General features: G+C 41.4%; 1 protein-coding gene across 2 annotated transcripts in view; it reads left to right on the forward strand.

Moving 5' to 3' along the window:
* Positions 1-21,610, forward strand: part of LOC148017964 (protein IQ-DOMAIN 5-like) — a 52,680-nt gene that overhangs the window by 26,272 nt on the left and 4,798 nt on the right. For both annotated transcript variants that reach the window (XM_087661210.1, XM_087661209.1), the window contains exon 5: positions 6,702-6,815. In XM_087661210.1, the coding sequence (XP_087517336.1) occupies positions 6,702-6,815 (114 nt within the window). The remainder of the gene's footprint in view (positions 1-6,701; positions 6,816-21,610) is intronic.

Genomic DNA, 21,610 nt, shown 5'->3' on the forward strand with positions numbered 1-21,610 from the left:
TTCCTTTGCTCTTGCTTCTGTTTCTCTGTTCAGCATTTGCATTTTTCTTTTCAGCCCTGCCTCTTACATTATAAGCTGAGTTGCTGCCTTCTCCACTAGACATACATCTAATTTCTTCATTCAAGATTGAACCCCTCACACCATCATATGAGAGATTAGGGCTATTGCTGAGAGAAACCACCAAGGTCTCCCAAGAATCAGGCAGTGTCATGATAAAAAAGATTGCCCTCAATTTATTATCAAAATCCAAATTTGCATCCTTGAGCTGATTTAAAATGCCAGTAAATGCATTGAAGTGCTCAGCTGTAGGCTTTGACTCATCCAATTGCATATTCAACAACTTGCGCATTAAATGCACCTATGATTAACAGGTGTGGTGATCTCATAGGTAGTTTTGACAGACGTTAAGGGTAAGGGTGAGGATTTGTTTCCCCGTCAGGTCAGGGAATGATGTCGGGAGTCGAGGCCGTTTCGAATAAAGGGTTAGCACAGGGTGGTCGTTTCTTCTCCTACAGCTTCGTCTTCTGCAGCTTTGTCGTCACCTTCTTCTGATTCTGTAGATCCTCTGCACCACAACAATCGTTAAATTTTATAGCTTATTAAGGATCATTTGGCTTCAACTCTTAATTTGTTTTCTGATCGTCATGGCGGTAAGACACATAGAGAAACGGGTGGAAGCGACAGGACGTGGAGAAGTTCATCCACGGGGTCATCGAACAACTTTAGCGCGCGCACACTCTTTGCGTCTCTCGTCTTCAGCTTCGATGCATCCTTCTGGTCTTCTTTTGTCGCAGCTCAGTCCGCCGTTTTCACGTCCTCCATCTTCATGACCACACAACACTCCTCCTCCTCCATCTTTTGAAGAGCTCGTTGATCATCTCTTCGTCACTTTTGTCACCTTTAGCAGCTCCAGACGTCCTCTGATGTTGCCTCTTCTTTGTCTTCTTCTTTTCGTCCTTTCCTTCCCCTCGATTCCGGCCTGCATTTATATAGCTACTCTTCCTCTACTGCGGCTTTTTGACAATTTTGGATCGGAGCTTTTTCCTCTAGAAAAGCTTTCGTTTCCATCGTCAGTACTTACGTCAATCAGGTGGCGATCAAAAGCTTTAAGCTTTCTAACATGATGTTATTCCAAATTGTCGTTTGCTTTATTATGAAATTCTTGAATTATCATACTTTGTTCCTGATTCCAATGAATGCCGTTACGAAACAATATCGTCCAGAATTTTGAACATTTGTCATGCTTATTCCCTGGTTGCATGTTGAGATGCCACATGGCAAGCAGTTAGTACTTGGTCTTCTCAATCGATTGTTGGTCCATATTGTGCAAGGCATTGACTGACATGACTGACAGTTTCTTATAATCTTAAGCCAACACTCGAAAACTTTAAGAAGTGTAACGCTCATAAGTCACCACATAATTTGGAGGAACATCAAGAAGTTTTCCTTGTCACAAATAATCTTTGGAGCCCTTGATACAAAAGTAAAGTAGGAACCTTGTACTTGCACTTTTGTGGACATTATTTTTAGGTGTGATGTAAAGTGATGTCGCTGTATGATCTGGTAGACTAACTCATAATGACCTCCTTTGAGACAAATGTTCACAAATTTCCTTCAATTTCATATGAGTATAAGCCCAATCAATTTCCTTCAAATTTCCCTTCATTAAAGTCTAAAGATTAATTGTTCACAAATGTAAGGGTATGACATCCATCCAAAACTTGAACAGCTTGCTCAAAAATTTTACTAGCTTCTGTTTCAAATCCTTCGTTTCCATCAAGTGAATCCACCCCTCGAAATTCTTTATCGTCACTTGCCAAAGTTTCAGTCGATGTTCTAAATATCCAAATTTTGAATTTCCTTCGTCCTTCTTTTCTTATCCTTGGATTCTTCAAAATGGTCATTCTCTTCATATGAACGTGTTCTTCCATGTGTTGTGCCCTATTAAAACACGCTTTGAAAAAGAATTTCGTGCCGAATCACTCATGCAGTTTGCAAATTAGAATCCATGCTTTGCAATCAATCGAGCGATGCTCCCACAAAACATTATGAATGCATTGAAGAATTTGTGCCTAGCCTAACTACACGTGCTCTTGCGTCATGCAAATGCAAACACAAAAGATACACACAACGGAAAATAAACTCCTAATGATGTTGACTAATGTTTTCAAATTCTTGGCAAAAAACTCCACTCTCAAATTTGCAATGGTGGACGTGCAACGTCATGACACCGTTGAACGTCTGACTTTTCACGAATGGTTCATGATTGTTGGATGCTTCTCTCAAAGTGACATAGAGAGAGAGAGAGAGAGAGAGAGAGAGAGAGAGAGAGAGAGAGTGTGTGTGTGTGTGTGTGTGTGTGTGTGTGAAAGTATGACTCGATTTTGGGTGTACTTACAATGTGTTGATACACAAAGAATAAAATGTATTTATACTTAGGGCACGTAAGGATGCGTTCACATGTACAGTTAAGTAATACACGTGTACTATACACGAAGGGCCTTTATCCCAACAACACGATAACTCAAGTCCACAACAGTAGGATGGGTAGACATTTCCGACTTCTTCTCAGGTGAAGAGGGAGCAAAAAGACCAATTGCCATGTGAGTAATGGGTCTACCTTGTTGTCTCAATTGTGGAGAGGGAGCGAGAGTACCCTCACCGGATGTGCTTGAGACAGAGCCTTGGGCGAATTGCCCTTAGCTTTTAAATGATTCTCATTGTCAAAGTGATGAGCCTTTTGACAATGTTGACAATACCTATTTTTATTTGGTACATTCTACCACTTGAGTTTGAGTTTTGATTGGGAGATTCCTTGTGACTCATTAGCTTGGATTTGGTTTGGATTTTGATTGGAAGTTTGAGTTTGCTTGCCCTTCCCTTGTTGCCCCTTCTGAGAAGTTGCAACAAAGGTCCCCTCTGAGGAGGTTGTTCCATGAAATTGATTGAATAGTTGAGCATAATGGAATAGCTAACACTCAAATTCATAGAATGTGGGCATTTGAGGTTGCGAGTTTCACTTGCTATACAAAATGGAAATATTTCTTCAGCAGCTTATTAAGGAACAATGTAACTTGATCATTAGGGGACTTATTGGCCCTAGTGGTTGAGAACTGAGTAAGGAGATGTTGATACTCAGCCAACTTTACTTTCAAGTCATCCTTATTATTTATTGTGAAGTTTTGTAGCTTATGGTTTAAGTTGATGCGCCAAGTTTGATCTTGTGCCATATAGCGATCAACTAGATGGGCCCAATGCTCAGATGGAAGGTCAAAGCATTGGAGCTGAGAATGGAATTCAGAAGAAGACCTTGCATCAACTCGATTATGGCTATGGCATTTCGGCTCTTTTAAGAGCGACAAAACTCATATGGAAACCAACAGGGGTTAGACTGGGGTTCTTGTCCGAGGGCAAGTACCTTGGGAATCCAAAACATGCCTCATCAAATTGGACCAAGTGGTAGAATTAGACCCGTTAAAACGAGTCTTGTTGGAAAATGTATGCTTGGTTGATGAGAATAAAGGGGATGCTAGTAGGCGATAGGTGGATGGTATAGGATATGGAGATGGATAAGGTGGATTTGGTAGTGGTGGATAAGAGAGTGATGGAGAAGGTGGGTAGATAGAAAGAGGTTGTGAGTGTCCAAGGAATGTTGATTGATGTGGAGGCACTGGAACGTAAATATTTCCATAAGGTGCCAATGGTGGAGGTGGAGGCACTGTGATATGTGAGCCTTGTCGAAATGTTGGTTAGGGAATAGACGAACGACTCATTAGTCCAACAGCAGGTAATGCCATGGAGGCAAACTACGGTACTAACTGGGGCACACTCGGGTATGTTTGGGAGGCACTCTGAAAGAGATAGCCCGAAAGTGTGTGTCGGGGAGGCCGAGCCTCCATCATGGGTACGTTGCCCGAATAGGTGGAAGGAGATATCCTAAAGGCTGTGCCTAAGTTTGTGGAATCCCCCCAAGGTGGTGTGTGGTGGAACATGTGGCGCACTTAATGGAGACTAAAAGGAAGGTGTAGTGGAACGTGAGGGTGGGAGCCCAAAAGGATTTGTGATTGGTGTGGAAGTGGGAAATGATGTGGTTTCCTTGTGAAAATTGAGACCAAGTGGATTTATGATGGGTGTAGTAGTGCAAAATGAAGTGGGTTCCTTTTATCTATTAAATGTATGAATTGAAAAGATGATTGTGATGTGGATGTGGATGTACCTACTCCAATTTGACCATGAGAAAAATCATTTAAAGGAAAAAGAAGTGAAGGGATACTTATAGCTTCTTGCTTCAATTTCTTACCTTCTTTTGAGTTTAGAAAGGAAAATTTGTATTTTTCGTTGCTCATAAACAAAAAATCATTACAAATAATCCCTTCATCAAGAGGATCTCTTGACCCTTGAGAAAAAGAGAAATCAGCTTAAAGAGAATCAGAAACATGTGTTCATACTTGACATTGGAGTAAAGATGACTGATGGAAGTGGTGTATAGTTCATGCTAGTTTCCACTTGCGGATGGCGAGTCCATGGTGGGGATTCTGTCTTTCTTGCATGGTCTATGCATCGAGTCTAAAGGAGAAAACTTATTCTGACCTTCAATATCTTGCTAAGCCCTATGCATAAGTATGAGATTGTACTCTACAGGTGAAATCTTGTATGGTTGATCGACTCCATGGTAGTCGGAAGTCACTCTAGCAATGCTAGATCTATCAGTGGCAAGCTGGGAGGTCCACTCTTGATTGTTTCTGGACACGTTTGGTTGTGGAGAGTAAAGTGGTGTGGAAGTGTTCAAAGTCATCTAACCCTTTTGTTGTTCCTACTTCTACGGATGAGCTTTCCAATCAAAGTCCCAGGCATCTCAAAGAGAACTTGGCTCTGATACCATGTGAAGTAGTGCCCTAAACACAGAAAACACAAAACCAATTGTATGACAAAGCACAAATTGATAGAACATAGTTAGGTTTAGGGTAATTGAGAGACAATGAACACACAAATTATTGAAGTGCATGTTTACAAAAAATACAATGCTCATGCAGCAAACACACTATGCAGTGAATGAATATTGAATCTCAAACTCGTGTCTCAAGAACCAAGATAGAGATAATGAGCTGGAGAGTGTGTCATACTCCGAATGGATCTCGAAACATAGTAAGGGAGCCTTCGAGGGACACCAGCAAATGCAACATTAGAAGTTGGGTTTGATGCAGATGGGTAGTGAGGATATAGATAGAAAAAATGCAGGTACTTGAGGAGAGAGAAAGACTCGGTGATAGTAGAAAAACTGCAAACGCAAATGCTGATGTAGTCCTCCCAGCCAAGCGACATAAAAAACAGTAGGGCGATAGTGTTTGGATGGTTGCTAGCAGCCACAAGTGGTCCAGTAGCAGTCTCCAATTGTGGAGAGGGGTCAGTAGGTAGCAAATGCAGCAACTGTGTGGCTGGATCAGCAAGGTGATGGCTGGAAGGTGAGAGAACAACAGGGTGGAGGCTGGAAATAGGCACTAAATTGATGTAGACAACAATGGGCAGCTTTGGGTGAATGTTCTCCATGAATGGGGTGTGGGTAGCAAAGCTAGAGGACTCAAACAATGTTATTAACCTTTGCTGGTCGAATGAATATTTTCTTTTCCGTTAGATTTGGGGTGCTGCCTGCAAATCACTGCCTCCCTAGCCAAGGGCCGCTTTCATGCCCTCTAGGACCCAATTTCCAAAACAGAGGTCTTTGATAACTTCCACACCTCATAACTTGTCCTTGATAACTTCCACACCTTGTAACTCGATGTACTGTTCTTGAATTTGCTACGTGCTTAACTACTCCATCTAATCGATAGGCTGGACACACATGGGCCACATTTTTACCATTTGGATGCATATGCCTCATTTGACATACAAGTTAGGACTCACATGGGCCACATTTTTACCATTTGGATGCATATGCCTCATTTGACATACAAGTTAGGACTCAACCAATGTTTGGGCCACACATGGCTTCTCCTCATAATGGTGGCTTACAACTTTTTGCACCATGGATCATTGGTTGCACCTTACGAGGGATGGGCATGGTAGAATCATAGAACCTAGCTTTGTTCCTATTGCATGAATTTGCAAAATAATAGTACTAGATAAAATCATTTGCAAACAAAGTCATTCTCCCTTGTCAAAATAAAAGTCAACTAGATAGCAAATAGGGACATGCAGTTTACTTGCTGCTTCCAGCAGGAGTTCCCAGATGACCAAATCAAGTTAAAAAATAGCAATTGACGAAAAGCATTAGAAAGCTCAAGTGCAAGTGACTTTATATAACATTGATCAATCAATCTGTAAATTTTATGTTTTCTTCTTTCTAGGCTTAGACGACCTTCTGCCTTTGCAGGCTAAGGCACTTGCTGTAGCTTTGTTTTGCCTTAGTCTGAAAGACAAGTTTATTTTTTGACTATTGATGTAATTCCAAAAGCAAGAAAGTGGCCAATGTAATGTGAGAGTATTTGTGACATATCCCAGGCACCAGCTACTGCTCTTTAAAAAGGTCTAATCAGATCATGATTGTCTCATATGGTTTCACTGTTACCCTTGGTGATGTTTTGGAACATCTAGTACTCCCCAAAGTTGTAGTGAAATCTGACTCATCAAATATACCAGTATGGCTTTATGTTGACCTTTTGAGACTCGTACTATTCAAAGGTAACGCATTGAATGTTTGACAGGCAGATTGGGATGATAGCATTGGGACTGTTGAGGAAACTTTAGCTAAAATCAAACTAAGGCAGGAGGCAGCCATTAAGCGGGAGCGAGCTATGGCTTATGCATTTTCAAATCAGGTATTATGCATTCAATGATTCATCTCTTTTTGATTATGGGGCATCACATGGTTCATGACTTTTTTGAATAATCGTTTGAAGGGTCTCCAATATTGGCATGCTAGTGCACTCTAATATGTTTTCTTCTCCCACAGTTGGAACCAAACAAGTATTTTGTTTGAAGTTCATGTCAACTAATGCAGTCCTTAAGAACTGAATATATTCAAATTGGGATCTGATTAACTTGAGATGGTTTGCGAGTCACGACTATGGGTAAAATTTACTGGGTTTGTGAAAGGGTGTGAATTGTTTATACAATCAGTATTTGCCACCATACTTATAAACTTTGTCACCATGCTTAACAAGAAGACATCTGAATCAGTATAAAAGACTCAAAAGAAAGTATGTTCATTAGTAGCAAATGAGTACAGTGTACACTTGTCCACATTTTGGATCTTGCCTTATCCCACACAGAATTTATATTTGCTGGGAAAGGGGTAAGTCTCTCCAAACATTTCAGCACTTCAAGGCTTGTGGGCTTGCTACTTGTACATTTAGTGCATTGGCACACTAGTAGCATTGTCTAGTGTGCTCCTGCATCCCAATTACTGAGTTGATTTAAAGCTCAAAGAAACGACCTTCATGATTGTACTTTAGTTTCCGAAAGGATCTGACAAGCATGATCTTGACAAGCCTATAAAGCCCTAGACAAGCTCAATATCTTGCTGACTCTAGCCCCAGAATGAGCCATGAGTAAGTGGTAGCCTTAAAATCAGTGAAAGCTTTGCCGATGTCCTGTTGTTGAGCTTGTTGAGCCCAACATGCTTGAGGCCATTGCAACATCCTGAGTTGCTATAATTCAACTCTATTGACATGTACTTGACCCATAATAGGTTGTTGATCTCAAGAGCGTAGGTGTAGGATCCATAGCTTTGCCTTCTGTAGCATATGACACATAATGTACAATGTTGCCAAATAACTCAAAGCTATTGAGCCACTAGGTGATTGAGGATCTTTGACCAACTTATTGCCTTTTGCAGATCACAAGAGATGTGCTATTGCTCTTTGATTGTAGCAATATTAAATTTTGCTAAACTCTCCTCCCATCTACTTCTTGAGATAAATACATGCTACATGGGCTCTTTACTAATAGGCTAGCCTCTAAATGCGTGCCCTACTAAGAGTAAGACACATGGACTAAGACGATTGACGGATTTAAGTGATGCATAGGACATAAAGCATACAAAAGATAACGTGCCACATCCACATTGTTATCAGTCCCTAGACTCACTTACACTCAATGTTTTAACCTGCTTTGTTCAGATCTCAAGAACATCTAGAGTAACTTACAATGTTTCTCTTTGTAAGACTCACAACTAGAGTGTGTACCGTTAGAAGTGGGTGCAGTGATAGAAGCATGTGAATCTGTTGTGATAGACTGCACAACACAAGAGAGAAAAGAAAAGAGAAACACTATGAAGAAAGAAGAACACTGCAAAGAGAACTCAGAAGAAAAGACATGCATGGGAAATGGGATGCATATACCAAGATGAGAGACAATACAGAAACAGTAGTGTGTCACTGGCTATGTGGGCACTGGTAGTGGCTCCCCCTCTCCGATGGAACTTGTTGTAGGTGTATGCTGAATGAATGAGACGGACTGGAGGAGGGAGTCATTAGTTCTATATATAGGACTCAAACATGAATTGGTTGTCCTGCATTTGGGACCATAAACACATCAGGTTGGGCAGTAAAATAATGACCAAGCGGCCATAAACTGGTGCCACAAATACAATGACCACATCATAAAGAAAAAGAAATGTGCCCTGCCCATTGGGAATGTTTAGATTCACACATGAACTTACTATAGTCGCTAACATGTACACCCATGACTCTAACTGTTAACACCATCTCTTTTAGTTCCGAAATTGTAAGGCCAAAAAGTCCATTGTGCTCTTTGGATGAGCTCTTTACACTTTATCTTCACCTCACTTGTTGATGGGTCTTTCATGCCCTAAGGGCTTCTACTAAAGGCAAGCAATTGATTAGTCCTTGGGAGCAACACATGATGAATGGATGCATCGACTTAGGCCTTGTAGCAAATTTGTCTTTAACGATAATGTTCTCATCCAAGTCCACTTATGAGAATTAACTCCTTGTACATTTGAAATTCCTGTTGGAACAGAAGGGATGTAATAAATTTTACAAAGGCTATGACACCTTCTTATCAAATGAAGATGCTGAAGTCTTAGACAACAAATCTTATGATGTACTTATCCTTTGATCCAATATTCCACTTTGTCCTAATCCAACAATGTCCAACTCTATGCATGTCAAACCAGAGAAGATGCAGCTAAAGATGGAACAGGAGCTTTACCAAGCATAGAGCTTTTTTTTTTTCAGATCAATAGAACTACAAGCAAAGAAAAAAAGTGATGTTATTAGTTGTGGGTTTTTTGACTTTTCGAACAGGTATTGGTAGTTTACTGTTGTATAGTTAGTACTCTCAGGCATAGTTACACATTTCCCATTTCCAAGCCGGATAGTTCTATGCAGTCTATAGGTCATTTCCATCATATCTGGGCAGTCAGGCAGGCCAGATAGGCCATGTAGGTTGCCATATGGCAGTCCATTTTTATTGCGCAGCATTTTATGCATTAGTTTATTTAGTGATTGCTTTTGTGCAATAGTCGGCCAATTTTAAACTAGTTGACCTGGTTATTTTATCGGTATTTTTCAGCCTATTTATTGCTTGGCTTACTCCTGCCATCATTCACTTGGTTTTTAGGTGGAGAGAGAGATTGGTTCATGGAGATACATTTGACAGCCCATGTACACATCTGCCTTCTTCATGTCAGCATTCGTCTGTTACAGATATCTGCGTCTACTGTCTCTTTTCTCTCTCCCTCTTCTCTCATGCTCATTTTCTTAGTCTAGTCACATGCTTCCGCATTCGCTGCACTTTGACACGGTCTTAGAGCAGCGTTGAAGGGCTTATTGATCGTTGATAGACCTGAATGGCAGATTTCAGCACGACAAAAGCTTGCATTTTCAGCATTCGAAGGGTGAGGCAAACACATGAAGTGCGGGAAAGGAGCCAAGGTGCTGTTTTTTGCTGTGAAGGAGTAAAGGCTGCATTTCAGCCTTTTGGAGCTGATTTTGAGTTTTCATCACTTGCGGCGGTTGAAACAGGTTTGGGATGAGTTGAGGAAGCCCTAGTAGACATTGTTTGGGAGTCAAAGGGGGATTGCTCTTATTTTTGTGCAAGTTATTCAGGTGACAATGTCTTTCAAGATCGACGTGGAGTTTTAGGTTCTTATTGACTGTAAGATCCCCATGTTACCAGCTCTTCATTTCGATCAAAAGCTTGATGGGGAGAATTACTGCATCTGGTGGATAAGGATGCTTGCCATTCTAGAGTGGTATGATTTGGCGGAGCTCGTGATTGAGGCTATAGAGCCGTCCTATTGCTCGTGATGCCTCCAAGCTTTTTGTTGATGAGAAAGCTGAGTTGGTCAAGGTACATGCACATTGCAATAAATTGAATGCCCACATCTGTTCTTTCCTCTCTCTCTCTCTCTCTCTCACTACAATCATTATAGCTCACATTGGCATTTGACAATTACTTGGGAGATATGGTTGGAATTAGACTAGTTGTAAAATTGGATGACCATTATGAAATGGATGTCTCTAGAGGTATAGATACGGATGTTGAACTTGTCCAAGTCCGCTTTTCATATGGGAGAATGTCAAGAAGCTTTGTCAATTATAAATGCAGGGCTAGATGGCAAGGAAGGTGATCCTCTTAGAGGACATGGTGATAACTCTTTGTTGGTAGTTACTGGCTCGATTTACTACATTCTATTCCGACTTGATTGCTTCAAGATAGGTAGGTACCCTTAAGTGGGAGGAGTTGGTTCCAATGTTCATGGACCAGGAGGAATATGTCAAACGTCAAAATGCTCCTAAGTCGGAGGTGTTGACAGGACAATATTTCCAACATAAGGGGAAGAACTCAAACAAGAAGAAGAAGGATGAGAAGGCCACGCAAGATAAAGCCAAGGAGTCTACTTGTCACATTTGTGGCAAGATAGGTCATTGGAAGAAGGATTGCCTCGATAAGGACAAGAAGGATGCCAAGAAAGAGAAAACTATGAACTTCGAAGGCCCAAGAGCAGTGGCTGCTCCTTCATTGGCCGCCTTCCTCCATTTGGAGGTGATTGAGGATGCTCCTCCAATAGCATCTAATATAGTGATGTTGGCTCCCTAGCCTCGTGAGTGGAGTATGGCTAGTGGCGCTCCCCACCACACGACTCCTTTTATAGATGGTATTACCTGTATGCATTTGATATATGGGCAAGTTCTCATAGGTGACAACTCTTTTGTCCTTATCAAGGGTAAAGGTGATATGTAACTAATTTCGGATTTTCAAGGTGGTATCCACACATCAAAAGCTCTCTATGTGCTGGGTTAGGGATATCATCTTCTTTTAGTGAGCAAGATTTGTGCTCTTGGTCTCATAGTCAAGCTTGATAAGGACTCTTTCCAAGTTCTTGATAGAGATTCTTGATAGGTTCTTTGTGCAGGTCATGAGGATAATAGGGTCTACAAGATGTGGACTTTATCAACCTTTCTTCTCTTTTTCACTCTTCTCAAACTTATATTGAGCTATGGCATGCTCGATTTGGCAATCTCAACTATGATTACCTTTAGAAAACCACTCGTGGTCCGCTTATGTGTGGATTGCTAGAGATTGGGGTCAACTATCCACCATGTGTATCTTGCAATCTTGGTAAGCAATATAAAGATGTGATTCCTAGCAAGGTTTCACGTAGGGCTAAGTGGCCCTTGGAGCATGTTTCGATAGAGTTATGTGGACCGATGCGAACGGAGTACCCTAAGGGAAGTTTATACTTTATGCTAATTGTTGATGATTTTAGCAAGGTGACTTGGGTATATTTCTTAGAGCTAAGTTAGAAACGTTCTTACACTTTAGGGATTGGTTGATCTTGGAGAAAAAGTCTAGCAGGACACTCAAGACCTTGTGCGTTGACAAAGGAGGGGAGTTTGTCTCCAATGAGCCAGTAGGTTTTGTGTAGACTGTTGCATTCATTAGGGGTTTGCCAACACGAACACACCTTAGGAGAATGGCATATTGGAGTAGAATAATCGCAATGTGATTGAGATGGCATGGATTACGATGGAGCATCGACAGACACCTCAGTATCCATGGGCTGAAGTAGTGGCCATCGCTATCCACATCCTTTATTGATTCTCTACATTGGTCATGGTTGGTATGACACCTTTTGAAGCTTATTTTGGTCAAAAGTTGGATGTGTTTTATTTCAAGGTGTTTGGGTGTGTTGCTTATGCTCACATCTCAAAGAAATAGAGAGATAAGTTTGAGCCCGCTTCCAAACGACATGTGTTCGTGGGTTGTAGCTCGCAGTACTAGGGAGTCATACTTTATGATCCCATTTCATAGGAGATATACACGAATCAAGATGTTCGGTTTGTGGAGTTTCCCGCTGTAGAGGGGGGTGTTGAACATCTTGTACTCTAGTGGAGGAGGAGACTGCTTTACCACTGGAGTCACCCATTGAGCCACCATTAGTAAATGTTCCAAAAGCTTCAGTAGAGGCAGAGTGCAAGAGGAGTATTGGCCTCCTCTTTGTTGATAACGTGATACACTTCATGATGTAGGAATTGAGGGAGTTCTTGAGGAGTAACAACTATAGGATGGCATGGGGCGATCTTGAAGTAACTAGGTACACTCCACCGAGCTTGTTTGTACTGAATATTGTTTGATGTCTTATACCATACAAGATAGGGAGCCGATCTCCATGAAGAAGGCTTTGCAGTCATAACATTGGAAGAAGGCTATGGAATAGGAGTCGGATGCTATTGAGCGGAATGGCAATTGGGATCTTGTGCCACGACGTGTTCATTGGAAGGTGATTGGAGTCAAGTGGGTACTTCAAGATCAAGTACCATAGTGATGGTACTTTGGATAAGCATAGGCGCAACTCATTGCAAAAGGATTTATGCAATAGCTAGGAGTGGATTTTCATGATGGGTTTGCACCTATAGTTCAGATGGCTACTATTAGGGCCATTCTTGCTTTAGCTAGGCATAGGAATTGTCCGATTTATCAACTTGATGTGAATTCTACATTCCTTAATGGAGATTTCAAGGAGGAGATCTATGTTGAGCAACCTCTTGGTTTTTTCTTATCCAGATTCCAATGGCAAAGGGTACAGGTTGAAGAAGGCCCTTTACGGCCTCAAACAGGTTGCACGCGCTTGAAACGAGAAGATAGACTTGTTTCTCCAAGAGAAATTAGGGTATTGGTGTTCCTTTGTTGATTCCCAATTTTATGTTCATACCTCAATGGGAGGGCATGCACTGTTAGTGCTTTATATTGATGATCTCATTTTGATAGGTGAACATGCCTTGAAGGTCAAGTATACAAGATGTTGAGATGATGGATATGGATCTTTTTCACTTCTTTTTAGGTCATGAGATTTGGCAGACTCCAAAAGGGATTTTTATCTCCTAACAATGGTATATGTAGGAGCTTTTGACTACGTTTGAGATGGAGGGGTGTAAGGCTATTTCTACTTCCATGGATCTGAACTGGAAGACTACAGTCCATGCAGATTCACTAACGGTGGATGCTACCTACTACAAGCAGTTGATTGGATCATTGATTTGGCTTCTTAAAAGTCGGAAAGATTTGCGTTTTCTTGTAGATTTGCTTGCAAGGTTCATAATTGAACCCAAGCTGGTTCATTGGAATTCGGCAAGCTACTATGAGGGATTTGTAGTTCTTGAATGGGACCCTTGACATATGCATTTATTATTCAACAGGTACAGGTTATTTAGCCTTGGTTCTACAAGGCTAGACGAATGCAGATTTGAATTCAGATTGGGCTAGAGATGTTGACCATTGGAGGTCAACAACAGGATATTGCTTCACTTTGGGTTCATGTGCAAGAAGTAGCCCATGGTTGCCTTATCATCTACAAAGGTAGAGTATAGAGCGGCATCTTCTACCACATGTGAGATAGTGTGGCTTTGACGGTTGTTAGGAGAGATTGGCTATTCTTAGATAGGTCCTACTGCACTACATTGCGACAATGAGAGTTGCATTGCTTCAGCATGGAATCTTGTATTCCATGCTCAATCAAAGCGCATTGAGATACAATACCATTTCATTCGGGTGAGGTTCTTGGATGAGACCATTGATGTGGTATATTGCAAGATAGAGGAAAACTTGGCATATTTGTTTATGAAGGCTCTTCCTTAGGCCATTCTTTGACAACACTCCAGATCCGTGAGCCTCATGCCTTGTCCATGATCTAAGAGGGGGTGTTAGAGATCTATTCATCCCCTAGAGAGGTATTGGCAATTTGCCGTTGTATGGTTAGCACTCTTGGGCACAATTATGCATGTCCTATTTTTAGGTTGGACAGTTCTATGCAGTCTATAGGTCATTTCCAGCATATTCGAGTAGTCGGGTAGGCGAGATAGGCCATGTAGGATGCTGCATGGCAGTCCATTTTTATTGCGTAGCATTTTATGCATTATTTTATTCAGTGGTTGCTTTTCGGCAGCAATCCACCAATTTTTAATTGGCCGACCTGATTATTATATTTGTGTTTTTCGGCCTATTTATTTTTTAGCCTGCTTCAGTCATCATTCACTTGGATTTAGGTGGGCAAAGGGATTGACTCATGGAGATACATTTGAGAACCCTTGTACACATCTGAGTTCTTCATTTCTGCATTCATCTACTACAAATTTCTATGTTCTACTGTTTCTTTTCTCTCTCCCCCTTCTCTTGTATTCATTTTCTTTCAGTCCGGTCATCCGCTTCTGCGTTTGCTGCACTTTGACATCAAGACCTGGTCTAAACACTCCATGGTAGCAATTGCCTTTAGGTCCTACTATACCATGAAGTATACTTAATGCATTGCCATACTCCCATTCTTCAAGAACCTCATGCATACAACTTGAATTGTGTGAAGTCTTCTCCCTTTGAGAGTGAAGAATGTGACTTTTGTTCAAGTCAAGCCTTGTCATTTGCTGAATTTCTCCACTCATAAACCCTTTCAAAAAAAAGAATAGCATTGCACCTAAAGTGGAAAAGGATCCTTGATGGAGTGACATACTTCCATCCTCTCAAATCCTCATGTAGACAACTTCAGTCCTATAAAATCTGTCCCCACTAGAAATTAACTAAGTGACTTAGTTTTATGGAGAGCCTTGTAATTTGCCACATTTCTCTACCCACTAACATTTATTTTTGGTATATAGTAGGATAAGCTGTACGGCAGCTCTAGAAGGTGGGAAAGCTGTAAACACAGGCTATTTCAGCCTTGGATAGTAGGTGGCAGCTAATAGACGGGGGTCTGGTACAGCGGTAGAAGGCTTGGTAGCAGGCGACGAGTGGTAGACAACAATGATGGAGAGATCTGGCTGAGATATCCTTTGCGAATGGGGTCTGGATAGCAAAGATCTGGCACTTGCAAGCCACAAAAACGAGATTGTGGCTGAGTGGAGGGCGGCATGCCTATTTATAGAAAGTTTGGGTCTCCCCAATTAGGGTTTGTGCTGATGGGACACAATCACTCTCTAAGAACACATTTCTTCTTAATAAAATGTTTAATTCATTAATTAATTAAGTTTTGGTGCTATTTTAATAAAGTTAATGCATTTTTAGTTCAACAGTTGCCTCATGCCACCACCAAACAATGGAAGGGAAAGCTATGGGGGTCCCCTCTCGACTAAGGCTGATGTTGAAGGGGAAGGTGGATAAATGGTGATTCACTAGCAAAGGTATTAAAGGATTGGGCGGTTAACTTGTTTGGTTAATATGTTGGTGTGGTTGTTTGACGAAGGCACAAACTCTAGGTGGATGTTGCCTAGCTTTGCTCACTCTATGGTAAAGTGGTGGTGAAACTCCAATGTGTTATGCCTTGTTGTTAATGATCTGGTTGCTAGCAAGTGCTATGGCACTTTAGCTATTGCAATAGATCATTGTTGCACTTTGGCATGGAAACTACAGCTCTATCGTCAAGCTCCTCAAACAGATGACCCATGGGGTACCATCATACACGGCTTGGTCTTTAGGGTCGATTAAAAATGCAGCTGCAATTTCTTGTTTTTGGCTTGGCCAAATGATTAGAGCTGAGCTAGAGGAGATACATATACATCACGAGAGCACTGGGTATCCAAGTCTCCAATGCAATCAAAATTGTAAATCCTTGCATGGTTAGTTCTTGACTAAAAGAGAAGTCATAAGAGTAAGTAGGCTTGACATACCTTTATACCGTATGTGCAATCCAATGAAATTACTTAGGTGCATTGAAGTACTAGCTTAAAAAGAAGATTAAATAAGCTAGATTTGGGCAAGTGTGAATGAGGCACGAGGGTTTTCGTGTGAGAGAGAATAGTGGGAGAGGAATGCTCGAACAAGAAGAAATGATGACGCCAATGAAGATAGAACTCAACTGAATATTAGATGAAAGCTGAATACAATGATCAGTTACTCCACGTGCTATAGTGTGCAGCTATAGTGAGGGTGTTAGAAGCGAGAAGGCAGGAAGTGATAATGGCCAATTGACATGTGGACTTATGAATAGGTAAGAAATCTTAAAAATACTCTTGGGTGGTGGAACCCAAATAAACCCTGAAAGCATTCGGGTGGTGCCTTGAGACAAAAAGATGGACAAGGCACAAAAATAGGAACAAATGACAAAACGACCAAACATGACCAAATCAATGGACCTGGATAGAGCTCCAAATGTTCCTCACCTAGGGCTCATAACTAGGAGATGACCATGACCATTAACACTCCCTCTTAGATCCTAGGTGTACTTGAACTCGCAAGGGACACAAAGGATGAAGAATAAAAGGCAATGGATTAGCCTTTATGAAGAGATTTGCACCCCAAGAGGCAAGGGGTCCTGCAAGTACTGCAAAACCTGCTAAGTGACCTGCCAATGGGGGCTGAAGAGGCCTTTGCATGGATGAACTCAAGATGAGAATTGCAAAGAGTCACATTTGGTTGGGTTAAATGAGCCATATCAGGGACCCAACCAAGTGCCTACCTAGTGACATCTGTCCTTACATGTAAGGAATGTTGGGACAACTTGGAACGCTAGGTTTGAGGCCGTGAAATCAGCCTGCAAGAAATCATTCTAAAGACTGTCAACAACTCAGCCACATATCTCTGCAACGAGATGAAAATGCTAGTGGGTGCCTAAATCACCTCTAGCTCAAGGAAAAAGTGAAGAAGTCTAAGATCTGTCATCTCAAACTTAGTGCTCAGTGTCTCTTTAGTGTGTGCAATGTGCTCAAAGCCACTCCAAGTAATGATCAAATCATCAATAAACAAAGTGGCATATATTGCTTACCTATCAGACAATCTAAAATAGAGGTTAGGGGTCATAATCATACTGTTGGAAGCCATGGCCAAGAAAGGAGTGCTCTATGTGCTGATACCAAGCTCTGAACACCCTTGTTGGATGTGGTACTATGATACCTTAGCAATCTCTCTTCTCACTTGCTATTCATTGTTCATTGTGAGTGCGTGTGCATGTGCTTGCCACTGAGCATTGACCCCACAGCAGCAATCTCTCCTCTTGCTGTTCAATGTTCACTGTGAGAGTGCATGTGTGTGTGCAACTAAGCATTGACTCAACAGGATTTTGGTCATTTGTCCTGCTGCTCAAAAATAAAAGCTATTCGTTTTTGTTAATCAGAAATAAATGCTTTTTGGGTCCTTTTTCAGGAGACAAGATGAGGATTAATACCTGGGATTCTGAGATCGGTGCTAACTGTAATTTTAGTCGCTTAATAAAGCATGCCATAAAAGGGCTATCCTAAATCCTACTAGGAATATAGAGGTGATGATTATCTTCTTTTGGGTATCTTCTTCTTCTTATTTCTATTTACTTTTTGGTAAATCAATTTTATTGGTGTATACTATGGCTTTAAAGTTCTACACGGGGGAACTTAGTTGTGCAACGCCCTCATGAAGAAGTAGGGATGCTGAGTTGAGATGGCTGCTCTAGAACAAAGAACGAGTCATTGAAGCTCAAATGCTCTGCCCAGAGAAGCAAAAGGGACATATATGCTTCCACCTATGCAAGGGGTTTCACTTGAAGACCACCTTTTTGACCAGCAAAGTGCCAAGTTTTGTGAAACGCAATGCTATGTAAAGGGAATGCCAAATGGGACATGTGTAGAATGGGTTTTCACTCGAGCAGTGCCCTCTAGGACTATTGTTCACTCTCTCAAAGTGTCCTTGTACAATGTTAATGCATGTTAGTGTAGATACAATTGGAAAAGGATGCCAATGTTGAAGACAATAGAGGACAAACCAATCCTTAGATGTAAATGACGGAAAGCACCCCTCTCACCATCATGCTGATGCCACAGGCAGAAGAGGAGCTAGGGCCCCCTTTCCCATCAAGTGCTAGTTGATGCATAATGAACCTGATGAACGTTCTAAGAAGCATATGAGTTGGAAACCTGTGAGAAGAAATGGACTTTGAGGTAGCATCAATGGGTTCTGAAACTTGGCCTTAAGAGATGAGGCAGATAAGCTCCGAATCCATGATGGTTGAAGAAATGGGGCTTAACAAGGAGAGACCGTGGAGCTCAATTAGAACTGGCAGATCTTGGAAATGTTAGCCTGGAATTGTAATACAAGGCTAGCATGTCGGTACCAGAAGAAAACTTCGAAATATGCACACTTGTGCTTCATATTGAGATGCTTTTCTTGCAAGCCTAAGGATGTAGGTAAATGTAGAGGATTGTAGCAGAGTGTATACAATATTCTAGCTAAAGATCCTATTAACCTTGTCCTAAGGGCTATCTAGAGGGGAAGCATAAAGGCTCTTGCCAATCAAGCCTTCAAGAGTCCCAAAAGGTGCTAGCTGAAGGGTTTGATTACGTGCATAATCAAAACCCCCTCTTGGCTCCAAGGGGGGTCAGTCTAGTTGCTTCTTGATGTGATTGAGGTCCAGTTGGTAGTTAAATTCTGGTTACCTATTGATTGCCCAGCCTTTGTACGACATGCACTGTCAATGTAGCTGGGCTTGTGGCAATATATGCAAAATCTATTCTTTCTAGGATGTTCTGGCACGCAGGTGTGTTGGGTTTAGGAATGGAATACACTTGAGATTGACCCCCGAATGCCCATCATATGCAAAAGAGGGATTCCTTGCATGGTGGATCCATGTGCAGCATGGAGATTAGGATATGCAATGTGGGTAGCTGCTGGATGATGCATGTGTTTAATTGAGTGGCCAAGTGAGGGATGGAAGGGGTCACCCTAGGCATGAGAAGTAACTCCTGCATTTGAGTTCCTTGGAATGGTGCACAGTGTGTGAGTGAAATTCCCAGCATAGTGGCACCAAGAGTTATATTGGTATCCATTTGAGGATAGTTGTGAGGTGTAGAGTGCATAGATTGCATTCTCTACAATGAAGCACCATAAGATAGGCATGTGCTCACTTGAGAGGAAACATGAAGTAATCAATTCCCTGTATTGGGACCTAAACCTATCTGAGTTATTGGAGTTCAACTTTTAGTTGGGAATGAGGCTAATTCTGTTTGAGAAGCTGCAAAGAGATTAATTTTAGTGAAGATCTATATCTAAACTAAGAGCAGGAGATGCTATTGAGACTAATTTTTGTTAGGACCAGGATTGTCTCCGTACGTAGTATGGACTGATCCTTGTAGTAATGTACTGTCCATTTTCATTTGAAAAAACGATTTTTTGGCCAGATCCCTCGCCTCCTGTCAAGACATTGTCAGGCATTCTAAGAACTACTTTAGAAGGTAGTCCTAGTGACCTTGTTCTGCTAGCGGCTAGGCAGCTGTTTTTAGGAGATTTTGTTGGTAGTGAGAGAGAGTTAGAGAAGCCTGCCAAAATATAAAGAAGAGAAAATTTTGAATATACTTGAAATATAAAAGTACAGAGGTGTGTTAAAAGGGGTTCTAACCCCTCAAATAGAAAAGGAAAAGAAAAAAAATCTTAAGAGCAGTTGATCATCACCTTGCAAGGGTGTGGTATGTTCTTGGGGATGATTCAGATCCGAGGCCGATGCCTTGTCTTCCTAAACGTGGCGTCTACCTAGAAAAAAAAACTAAGGAACCCGTGCTACCTTCCAATGCTTCATGTGTACCATATTCAAGGACACACTTAGAGAATGGTTGGAAGTATTTGTTGATAACTTGTGTGTCCACACCAACTTGAAAGAGCACTTGAAAAAGCTGCAAATAGTCTTTGAACGGTATAGGCAATATGGTCTCTCATTGAACCCCTTAAAGTGCCAATTTTGGGTGAAGCATGGGTGTATTTTAGGCATAGTTGTCAAATACGAAAGGTATGATATGGTACGGTACGATAAAATACGGTACTAAATGGTACCTTATGATGTTATAAGGTACGGTACGATATTAGTACAAAAAAAAAGAAGATGATTTTTCAAATAACAAAAACCATAAATCATTAAATGATAGATCATAGAATACATGTTTAAAGTGAAAATAGCCATTTCATTACAGAATAAGATGAATACATGGAGTGACCATTGTAGTTGCATGGGTTGCGCAAAACATGCAATACAACTACAGTCTAGTATATTTGATACAAAAAAAAAGAGAGACCTATGTCATATGAATCTATGATGAGGCATCACTATAATCATCATCATCAGAACCATCTGAGTGCTAATCAAGAAAGTCTGAAGATGACTCCTCGGCATCCGATGATGAGACACACTCATACTCATCCTCACTGATAAGGTTACCATCATCATCAAATGATGGCTCCCTAGGTGGTGGTTCTGTAGGCAAGGGGGGGATGTCATCATGAGGCACAGGATGTGAGGTACTAGAGCCTCACCTTACATATGTCTGCAAGCCACTTGAACCATCCCTCCTCGATGATGGAGGGTATCGAATGACCATGCCCTTGCTACCACCTACTCGAACTCCTCGCCCACGAGCACGTTGACTACGAGTGTCACGAGTATCTGCTGCTATAAGCTCTCTATAGAGCCGTGCAAAAATCATCTCCTCCTCCTCGTCCACCTCCTTATGTATACTCGGAAGAGTGTCGCCTATCAACTTGAATGTATCAACATTCAACTACACAATGCAGTGATGCACGTAAGATTGATCATTGTAAATGCTTAAGTCTAAATTATAAAGTATAAACTTCAAAGTTCAAAGTTTAAAAGTTAAAACAACAAATTTTAAAATTTAAATGTTATGGTTAAGTGTTTAAACTTTACCTCCTTTGGACTACCCATGCTCATCATAGCTCTCATCATGTGTAAGTTAGTGCAGCAATAGACTAGCTGCTCTAACTGTCGTGTGCTAAGCCGATTGCGAATCTTTGTGTGAATAAGAGAATAGGTACTCTAGTTTCTCTCACATGCTCCCGAAGAGCAATCCTGGGCAAGGACCCTCATGGCTAAGGGCTGAAGGTCTCCAGTGCGTATCCAAAGTTTTGCCACCAAAATAAAGGCTTCACAAGTGACTCTCTTCTCCAATAAGTGGGAGAAGCAAAAGCCACATGCCCTCTTTGATCTGCATAGCATCCTAGCTCCTCTAGCACTGCATTGTGGTCATCCACAAGGACCACATGAGTCAAATAAGCAAGCTGGTCCAAACGGAACTATCATCCATGACCGTTGGTGACTTGTAGACCGGATGTACCAATGTGGCAAAACCATAGATGGGCTTATACATCCATGCTTATCTCCTCTCTGCTATCTCTAAAACATGTGTAC

This window comes from Lygodium microphyllum, chromosome 21 (genome assembly GCF_053477565.2).
Source record: "Lygodium microphyllum isolate KBCC chromosome 21, Lygodium_microphyllum_v1.1.10, whole genome shotgun sequence".
Taxonomy (NCBI): Eukaryota; Viridiplantae; Streptophyta; class Polypodiopsida; order Schizaeales; family Lygodiaceae; genus Lygodium; species Lygodium microphyllum.